Source organism: Mytilus edulis, chromosome 11 (assembly GCF_963676685.1).
Source record: "Mytilus edulis chromosome 11, xbMytEdul2.2, whole genome shotgun sequence".
NCBI classification, from domain to species: domain Eukaryota; kingdom Metazoa; phylum Mollusca; class Bivalvia; order Mytilida; family Mytilidae; genus Mytilus; species Mytilus edulis.
This window is the reverse complement of record NC_092354.1, coordinates 44,478,821-44,489,538: the sequence shown is the minus strand read 5'-3', so window position 1 is coordinate 44,489,538 and position 10,718 is coordinate 44,478,821. Positions and strand designations below refer to the sequence as shown.

The following is a 10,718-nucleotide window of genomic DNA, read 5'->3' as shown; positions in this document are numbered from 1 at the left end:
GTTTGCATATCTTATGAAGATTTATTTACTCAAATGCAATCGTGCTCGAGCCAGTGTGTTCTAACGTACGTAGTGGAAAAAAGAGGAGAGACATAAACCAGAGACATTCTATAAGTATACAGAGGTTTTAAATATTTCAACTAGATATGAAGGCACATTTTAACTAGCAGTATATTTACGAAAATTAAATGCAACACAATCTAAACACTATTGAAAATAACTAATGCTTCTAGTATGCGTTTGCATACTTAGTATCATAAGAAGAATTATTATCTTAAATGCAATCGTGCTCGAGTCAGTGTGTTCTAACGTACGTAGTGGAATAAAGAGGAGAGACATAAACCAGAGAGACATTGTAATTGACTTATCGAAAATAAAATTAAACAGTGTACTGGTGTACGCAATATATAAAACAAACTTAATCAGAACTCTTGCAACGTCAATTGCTTAGGTATGCAAGAAGATAATGTGTAATTCACTCAAACATTTGATGACAAGTTTAGTTGTTACCCCGATTATGTTTTTTCTCCATGGATTTATGAGTTTTGAACAGCGGTATCCTACAGTTGCCTTTATTTACATTGTCAAATACGTAACTTTAAAAACTGTATAATATACAAATATATTTCCCTACCTCTTTGGTGAAGGCAATTCTCTTTCTATGATCATTGTTTGTTGTGTACGCATTTCACTGATAAAAGAAAAACTGAAATTTTTACATTATTTTCTCAAAATGTTCTGTCAAGTGTCAGGAGAATGACAGTTGTTAACACATAGTCATTTTCTTTGTATGTTGGCGTTTGTTTTTGTAGCAGTACAGTGTTGATATCGTTCTGTTGCTTTACACTTGTAATTAATGTGCATTTCCCTCAGTTTTGTTCGGATTTTTTCCCCTGTTTAATCGATTTATGATTATTGTAAAGCGGTATACTTCTATTGTCTTTATTTCTATTATAATATTGCATAAAATGCATGAACTTAGAATAACATATTTAAATAACGGGAAAAACATGTATATATGTACTAGTTTAAAAGCATGTTTTTTGCACATCTACATAAGTTTACGATTTGTCGAAATTGGTACATGCACAACTTAAAATATACACTACCATAGACCCCGTATTTATCTACTGGAGCACATTGTAAATCCATAATATTAAACAATACATTTGTAATGAACATATATTTGTATTTCATGAATTATCTCTCTTTCGCCTGTCATATCTTTTTCAGACATAAGTTGATATTTTAGAATGCAAAATAATTTTGATTTCGCAAAAATACATGTCTCATTAAGATACCATGGTTATATTCAAGCATGTATTACGACCACAAAAATGCTCAGTCATTTTTAGTAGAATTACCTGATTATGTAGTTACCAAACAGCTGTTTAACGTCGTTATCTGTTGCAGACTTAGCAGTATACTTTATGTTCGGAAACTCGGGAATTGGCTTTACCTTCAGCTTTGCAATGTCATCTGTAAGTTTCTGTAAAGACTTTAACAAATTACCATCGTTTCTCATCTTGTCGAGTTCATAAATCTGCTTGTCTAAATCGTTTTCTGCCATCAACTCCATTCTAGTATCTGCCGTGATCTTTGTTAATTTGTCCTTTTCTCCCCTAGATTTGTCATTGACCGATGAAATCATCTCTGCGACACATTTGTCAACCATAGCCTTGAGCTTTGTACCTTCATTTGTGATAGCTTTAACTACTTCTTCCACCTTAACATCAAATTCCTTTATACCTTCTTCTATCTGCTTCATGTTTTGTGTTGACTGTTGTATTTTTCTACGTAGGTATGTTGTGTTCTTCTCCTTCAGCTGTGTTATGCTGTCCATAAGCTTGGAAAAGGCATGCCCTGTATGACTGCCAGTCACACAACTACTGCACACTACTACGTTACATGTTTTGCATACAAAACTGAAGTCTTCATTGTGGTCCTTACATTTCGATTTACCTTCCGGGATCACATCTGAGGAAGACTGGAACTGGTGAGTTTTTGATATCTTCTGCCTACTATGAAAAGTTTTACAATTTTCACAAAAGTATTGTTCACACTCCAAACAGTATTGGGATCCTGTAGCACTGATACATATCTCACATGTTTTTGAGGCTGCCTGTGCCATTTTGTCACTTATCGTCCGCAATGTATACTACACAGGTAAGGTAACCAGTGATAACAACGTTCTACATTTGAATCAATAACGGCTATCTATGTATGTTGTGTATTTAGATGATACTACACAGGTAAGGTATATAACCTTTGATAACAACGTTCTACATTTGAATCAATAACGGTTATCTATGTATGGTGTGTATTTAGATGATAAATTGTGAAACATTAAATTTAGATTATAACGTGAATATCATTTGAACATTTTAGATAAAGACTTCATTGTATTGACTATATATAGCTAGTGTACAGTTATGTAAATGACATTAGTTATTGACCTGCATTCTTGACCCGGTAATCATAATTTAAACAAACTATTGTATTGAATTATACCATAATAACTGGAATATGTATAGATGATATTACAAAATAAATGTGAACAAAAAATAAAGATTTGGTATGATTGACAATTAGACAACCTTCTACAAGAGACAATATGATACAATAACTAGTAGTCACCGAACTAGAGATAAAGGATACAACAGATATAGTGTTTCGGCCTCATATCTTGACTTACATTTGGAAATTGACAATGAGGGTAGGTTGAAAAAAAAACTTTACTACAAAAGAGATTAGTTTAGCTTTCAAATTGTGAACTTTCCATTTCTAAGTAGCAACATTACAGCAGCACCTGCATACGGGGAATATGTCCCCCAATTGATACAATATGCCCGTTCTTGTATTTTCTTTCATGATGGTTACTGCTTAAAAGGAAGATATTAAAACAAGAGTTCCAAATGATGAACTCTCAATGTTTTTTTATTATTATTTTTTTAACTTAAATAAGGCCGTTAGTTTACTCGTTTGAATTGTTTTACATTGTCTTATCGGGGCCTTTTATAGCTGACTATGCAGTATGGGCTTTGATCATTGTTGAAGGCCGTACGGTGACCTATAGTTGTTAATGTCTGTGTCATTTTGGTCTTTTGTGGATAGTTGTCTGATTGGCAATCATACCACATCTTCTTTTTTATATTGAAATCATCCCTTCGTGAAATTTACGGACGCCATTACGTGTTGATTGACCGTTGTGGAATTACCGTTTCAAAGAAGATTTCAGATATGTTCCTTACGTCGTAACTACATTTCCCTCCCCTTTCATGAATGTGACCTAGCGAATTAGACTATTTACCGGATTTGTTATAAAATCTTATAACATGAGCAACAGGATCTGCTTTCCCTTCCGTAGCATCTGAGATCATCTCTTGTTTTTGGTAGGGTTCGTGTTACTTATTCTTTATTTTTCTATGTTGTGTTGTGTGTACTATTGTGTGTCTGTTTGGCGTTTTCATTTTTAGCCATGGCATTGTCAATTTATTTTCGATTTATCAGTTTGACTGTCCCTCTGTATGTAAATCATGATTATTAAATGATTAAATATTAGAAATGAATAAATCGGTTACTTTGTTTTAAAACTTGTAGAGGTTGACACTGTAAATGTTTAAAAAGGGTAAGCAGATCTGACTTCAAATAGTTAGCACTTTCGAATTCAAGCTACAGTGAGCATCAATGTTTTAATAAAAAGTCTTATCAAGTATCATAAGTTCAATAAACAATAAAAAAAAAATGTTTTAAAAGGAAAACATCACAATGTATTATACATAACACTCAGGCATACATTACCTTAGCTGTTTTTGTCAACACTTTTAGGAATTTTGGATTTCAATGCTCTACAACTTCGTACTTTATTTGGCTTTTTTTATTTTTTTTTTATTTTTTAACTTTTTTGGATTGGAGCGTCACTGATGAGTCTTATGTAGACGAAACGCGCGTCTGGTGTATACATAAAATTTAGTCCTGGTATCTATGATGAGTTTATTTATACATAACACAAAAGATTTACCAACACGTTTTTAATTTGTTTGTTCAATTAATATATTTTCAATAATGAATTGTGAAGAAAGCAGTTTTATGATATTAAATATCATAACAATAAAGGTTTTTTTGTAGAGTAAAAGGAAATAAGTTAACTTGCTAAAAATCAACAGTTATACAGTGAATTAAATTCTGTTTGGATGCATCAGCTTCCCCATCACTAAAAAATACTGACGCCGTGGTATGGCCTAGAGTAATTTATTGACGTAAAGCATAACAAATATCTCAAACAATAGGGAGTTAGGTCAGCAATGCTGTAATAAATTATGATTTATTTTGTTATCATTAAGAGAAATATTTGGTATCTGAATTGTTTTAGTCGGGTCAATTTCTTTCATTTTGATTAAATCATATGCCACAGAACAAAAAAACAACAACAAAAAACAAACTTGAACGTCTTTCTAAATTTCTTTTTGGCAGCATTTTGTTCAAGATTATATTTGTCTTTCTGACATTTTTTTACATCTAACCCCTCTATTGGTTTTGTATTTACATTTTTATCTATTTTCTCATTTTTTAAATTTTGTTTTGGAAAGGTACTTATTACGAATACATATTCTCTTAGGTTTGAAGTTTTTTTGGATGAACTTAAAAACCATTAATTTTGGAAAATGAGTGAGGTGAGGGGGGTAAAAGAGCAAAAAAAAATAACGATTTTTTAAAATTGTTTCTTGAAATCTAATAGCGTGCGCCTACGTAACCCAGAGAAAGTATGGCGATTAAATGAGCAACAACAGTTCACATGACATTAAAAAAATCCTGGGTCACGTTGGCTCTCGCACGTTGGCTCAAGCACTTAAAAACTAAAAAATAGTTTTACTGAACACCTGAAAAATGAATAATAATTACAATACTTGAATGATAACAGAAAGTTTACCCCCTCACCTCATCCAGTTGCGAATAATAGTGGTTTTGAAGTTCATCCAAACAAACGTCAAACCTCATGGAATGTAATTTTTTGCTGTATTTCTGAATTTTCGAGTTCTTTTGTCATATTAGTTTGGAATATCCACTTTTCATCTTACTACTTTTCTATGTAGCAACATTCCAGCAGCGCTTGTATACGGAAAATTTATCTCCCAATTGATACGATATTCCCGGGCTTGTATTCGCTATCATGATTTCCTTGATAGAGGATTGCTGTACTCAAGGAAGCTATTAAACCAAGAATCACAAACGTTGAAATTGAAATAATCCCTTCGTAAATTTACGGAAGCTATCACGAGTTGGTGGACCGTTATGGATTAACCGTTCAACAGATTGTGACTTACCAAATAAGACTTTTTACCGGATTTGTAATAGCATAAGCAACACGACGGGTGCAACATGTGGAGCAGGATCTGCTTACCATTCTAGGACACCTGAATGCAACCCCAGTTTTTGGTGGGGTTTGTCCTGCTTAGTCTTTAGTTTTTTTATGTTTTGTCTTCCGTACTATTATTTGTCTGTTTGTCTTTTCATTTTTAGCCATGGCGTTGTCAGCTTATTTTCAAACTATGAGTTTGACTATCCCTCTGATATCTTTCGTCCCTCCTTTGTTTATACTTTGATTATAGGTTTTAAGCCAATATAATACATGAGTAACATTCAAAAGACAGTTTAAGAAGGTTCGTTGCATTGATTTAATTCGTGACATATTAAATGAAAATGTTTGATGAGTTGTTCACAGCTCATTCTAACTCAAACCATACAGTGCATGATTTATTGCATATAACTGAACTGATGATTCTCACAGCATGCACAGTGACTATTAGCAAAAATACCTCATTTGTGGTGATACTTAAAAAACTTAGTAATACTTTGTTTAGTTAAGATTCATAAACAAATCCGCTTATTGAAAACGGTGTTCTGTCATAAATTGAAGACAACATAGTTTGATAGATGTCAGCTATCGTATACTATGAAGACACAGTGGTTAAATCTACTTTCACATGTTTCAATCTAAGGACATACTAAATGAGCTGCCAACGATGAGTCTATATTGAAAATGTAGTAAGTTTTCTTGTTATCTTTCAAAAATACCTCTTTGAAGTAATGGTGTTTTCAAGTATGTTTACCAAAATACGCCAGTTGAAATTTTAAATAGTCGCTTCTTCCATTGAACAGAAGCTAGACATCGTCCACAACTTTGCCTTGCAACAGGTTGACAACGGATTAATCACTTAGGTAAAATCACATTTTAATATACAAGGTTTACAATTATTTTTCAATACCCCTGTCCTAAGTCAGGAATCTGATGTACAGTTGTTGTCGTTTGTTTATGCAATGTATGTGTGTTTCTCGTTTCTCGTTTTTTTTTATATAGGTTAGACCGTTGGTCTTCCCGTTTGAATGGTTTTACACTTGTAATTTGGGTTCTTTATAGCTTGTTGTTCGGTGTGAGCCAAGGCTCCGTGTTGAAGGCCGATCATTGACCTATAATAGTTTATCTTTTTTAAATTGTTATTTGGATGGAGAATTGTCTCGTTGGCACTCACACCACATCTTCCTATATCTATCCATTAATTGGAGTTTTACGCTGCTTCAGTGTTGATACTGATAACACAAATAGTACATTGAACATTTGTAATTTTTAATAAAACACACAAAATGGTTATTGATGGAACCTTTGAAAAGTCCAATAACGATGTGAATTGTCTTATTTTGTACCAGTTTTTTTGTATGCTAATTTTTATTGCGTTTTCAATCATTAAACAAATGTCCCATTTAACAATCGACTCACAAACAATTTTAGTTTTTGCTTTAAAATTGCTATATTTAAGTTTTTTTGCGAAACCTACATCTTATAAACACAAAATAAACAATCAACAATTTGATAAAAAGTCAAGGACATCAGGTATAGAACACATACTACAAGCTGCTATTTCAACGACATATGATATACAGCCCTTGTCCAGTCGGAATGAGTACCCAATACTGAGTAACGATCTATGAACCTTCAGAGGAGGTATTCACCTGCTATTTGATAATGGTATGATATGTGTACTTTATACCTTCAGGGGAGGTATTCACCTGCGATTTGGTATTGACATAATGTGTGTACTTGATTCCCAGTCACGCATCGCATGGCCCCGAATGATCGATATTTGTTTTTATATAGTTAAAAATAATTGATGCACTCACGAACACATTGTCGGTTGCTCTGTCGGTCAGTGCATTTACAAAACGCTTCCCTAATACCTGTTGGTTGACAAACGTTCAATTAAATGCATAAGTTACCCTCTAATCGATACCCTTACTTGTATGCTATTTTGAATTTACTTATTTATTTAATTTGGGTATAAATGACAGTTTTTATAACGTATGTAAAATTTACATAATGTACAAATGTAGAGTAGAAAAAAAAGATCTACAAGTAGAGATTTGTAAACCATAATATCGTGTTTGAGTCCACTACTTCTTCGAGATTCTCAAACTTAACGCAGTGTGTTTATACTTATCACAGTAAACTTATCTGTCTGGTACTTAACACTTACTATCCACTACAAAATAAAAAATATATAAGTTCGGTTAATGGGAACATCTTATCACTAAACAGTTATTATTCATCTCATTATTTCAAAAAAATATTTACATTCTTTGAACTCTAAAGAGTATTTCGTGATTAATGTAGCTTCTAAAAAAGTATGTATGTAAAGTTATTTATGTCGTATCAACACTTACCGCATATAAGATATTAGTCGATAAGATACAATTATTTTACGAAAGATGCACTCTGTCACATCAAAATTACTATTATTTCCGCACATTTTTAATCTGGTTTCGAATCAATTGATTATCGAAATACCCAGCATATATAGTTGTGCTGTTTTCATAGCGTATATATCTACAGTAATAATGATTATACGAATACCAGGAACCTGAAATCAACTTTTGGGCTGCAGTTTTACATATACCAAAAGATACTAATGCATAAATTTAGTTGTGTAACATTTATATACAATCAATTTAAGCTAGCAAATTCTAAACAGGATACAGTCATAGGATTAGATAAAGTTCATATTAATTACTAATATAGGGAAATACCAAAAAGTTTGAATGATTCATATGGTGCAGAGAGTAAGCTTCATACATATGTGGTTAAAACCTCAATGAAGCTAACTATTTGAAATGTTTTCATATAAAATTATGTAACTACAATCATATATATTTATATCATCAAAAGAAACATGCAAGCATACATAAGCTTCAAATTGTGTTCTATTGTTCAAGAAATACGTTTATGTTCCTTTTTCTAGTAAATGATGTAGGCTTTTTCTTTGCTATTCTGCTATTTGCTTATACCGTCTGCAATAAAATGAACAAAATTAATATTATTTGATCTGATAACATGTTTAAATATGCATCAAAATAACATCATTATGGTTATTTTGATTTAAAAATAAAAACAGCTGTTTTAGATCTTATGTGTAGCCTTTGCTTTTCGGATGTAAATGGTTCACCCTTCATGTATTCCGCTTTCGATAATAGTTTATGTGTGCATATTTTGCTCAAATATTAGGAGCATTTTCAGTCTTCAAAATTATTTTTAGTGTTTTTTAGTTTTTAAGTGCCAGACTGTGGCTGTGATGAAAACATGACATACAAAACACCCTCAAGTTGACAATGTATATTGGTGCACGAATATCACATTTGATTCTTTTTCCCGTGCTTGTAATTTAACTTATAGTTATGTTGAAATGCATGAGAATGTAAAAAATAAGAAGAGCTTACTGTAAATTTTTGCTATCATACAAACTAAAATGTATATATCTATTTCAGGAGTTACCAGACCCGCAGAAACGAAAAACCTATCAATAGTGTCATTCAAAAGAAATTATTGGTAAATAAGTTTAATCTTTCATGAACCCTTACAAACAGAAGTTAAAAGGACTACTGCTTGACAAGTCTATTCTCTCCACATTCCTGTCGTTACATAACTAAATTAAATAATGCGTAGTAAATGCTAATTGGAAGATTCAAACAAAACAACGCATAATAAGCATGTCATACTTCGTTTAATTATATTACTAATACTTTTAAAACTACGTCTTTGTAAAATTTATTCATACTATGTACTACCAAGCAATGGAAAAGAAATATGGATAGTAAGTTTGATCTAAAGTACTTACCCTCCACACTCACACCTAAAATAAGAAAATATTATATTATGTAGAGCGAGTCGCTCGGACTTACTAGTCGAACTTATCAGTGAAAGTTTTCACGTTTAAATTACTTCACATACTGTCATGTAGGGATCTCTTCAACCTATAATACGGTATTATAATGTCAATTATTAAAATTAGTAGGCTGACTTTTTGTTACTACCACCTAATTTCATTATGCTTCTTCTTGATAGCTACCTCATTGGAAATATTTAATCACATGTTCTTATGTTTACTTCCTGTTTTTTTATAAAGGATTTGTAATCAAGGCGTAATCAATCTGATTAAAGTATCCACATGTATTTGATACCATGGAATTCACAGTAACATTGTTCTGCATTTTGAATTCAATTTTCAACATTACATCATAAAAATGCACCACATCTTAATATTGGCCGTTTGTTATATATTGTCTTATCGGTTTGCTAAGTGACACTTACCAACAAAAGGTTATGAACATTAAAACATTGAATTTGTCAATGATATAATACTTGTTTTAGAGAATGTAAAGGACGAACAAGTTGTGTGGTCACACATGAATATTTTAGCATCGCATTAATTTAGGAACGTTGTCATTTAATGTTTAAATAAATGTAGGCAACATCTTCAATTTGTTTTAATTTGACAAAGGCGATTTTAATTACAATCTCTGAAAGACTGCTTGGCTATTTTTCATTTGGAAGCTATGTTCCTGATGTGTTTCCCTAGTTTGTTGATGTATGAGTATTCAATCTTTGTGATCGATGATAATATAAATTGAAATATAGGTGTCATAAAGATACTCACAGGGACTAACAATAATCTGTGTCATCAAACAAGTGGGTATAATAAGTCATACACCAGTAATATAACTTAGAAAACTGTGCTGAGATAATGCTTGACCAAAAAAGTGGTAACATTTTACAATACAAACTGTAAACGTGAGTTGTAAAATTGTCATATTTGATCAGTACATGTACACGAACAAACTAAAAATACTGTATTGCAGGTGGTGGAAAAGTTCATAGTTATGAGGCTTAACGTCTCCCTAGCCCTGGATTGACAGCATAATACTATGCCAAATGTTAAAAGACAACTGTAAAATGCTTTATCTAATCAATACATAGCAAAACAACAAATAACACGGTCAAATGCATTAAAATACCCACCAAAGAATACAAAAAGTAAGCTAGTACATGTATCAAGCTCAAAGTATGAATTTATTAATACATACATAGTTTTTTAAAGCTGAATAAGTACGAATCGACAATTGTGTGTTGAAAAACATACCATGTGCAGTGCCAAAATGAAACGCAAGATGTAAGGTTTACTATTTAATATAATACTAAAATAATGTTAACAAAAGAAGTTGCTACATCAACATGCCATAGTCTTGTCTTGTCTTGTCTTTTGTTATTGAATAATGAGAAATGAGAAATAATAAGTGTGTCGTTAGACATACAACATTTCTTTTAATTGATTGGGTACTACAAAACATACATATTATCAACATATTATTGTATTGATAACATGAGTCGCTTT

The 10,718-nt window shown here is 31.9% G+C and overlaps 1 protein-coding gene across 1 annotated transcript; it reads right to left on the bottom strand.

Annotated features, from left to right (window-relative positions):
- Window positions 1-630: 630 nt before the first annotated feature.
- LOC139494291 (E3 ubiquitin-protein ligase TRIM71-like) lies at window positions 631-2,218 on the bottom strand. The gene is made up of 2 exons (XM_071282459.1): window positions 1,365-2,218; window positions 631-691 (listed from the first exon to the last, which is right to left on the bottom strand). The coding sequence occupies exons 1-2, from the start codon at window positions 2,129-2,131 to the stop codon at window positions 631-633; spliced, it is 828 nt and encodes a 275-aa protein (XP_071138560.1). The 5' UTR covers window positions 2,132-2,218.
- Window positions 2,219-10,718: the final 8,500 nt, after the last annotated feature.

What these genes read in the sequence shown, in the direction of transcription:
- LOC139494291 (XM_071282459.1), bottom strand. Translation starts at nt 2,131, where the DNA reads ATGGCACAGGCAGCCTCAAAAACATGTGAGATATGTATCAGTGCTACA. An exon ending in TTTGGTAACTACATAATCAG is followed by an intron (nt 692 to 1,364) that starts GTAATTCTACTA and finishes TTCTTTTATCAG; the next exon opens with TGAAATGCGTACACAACAAA.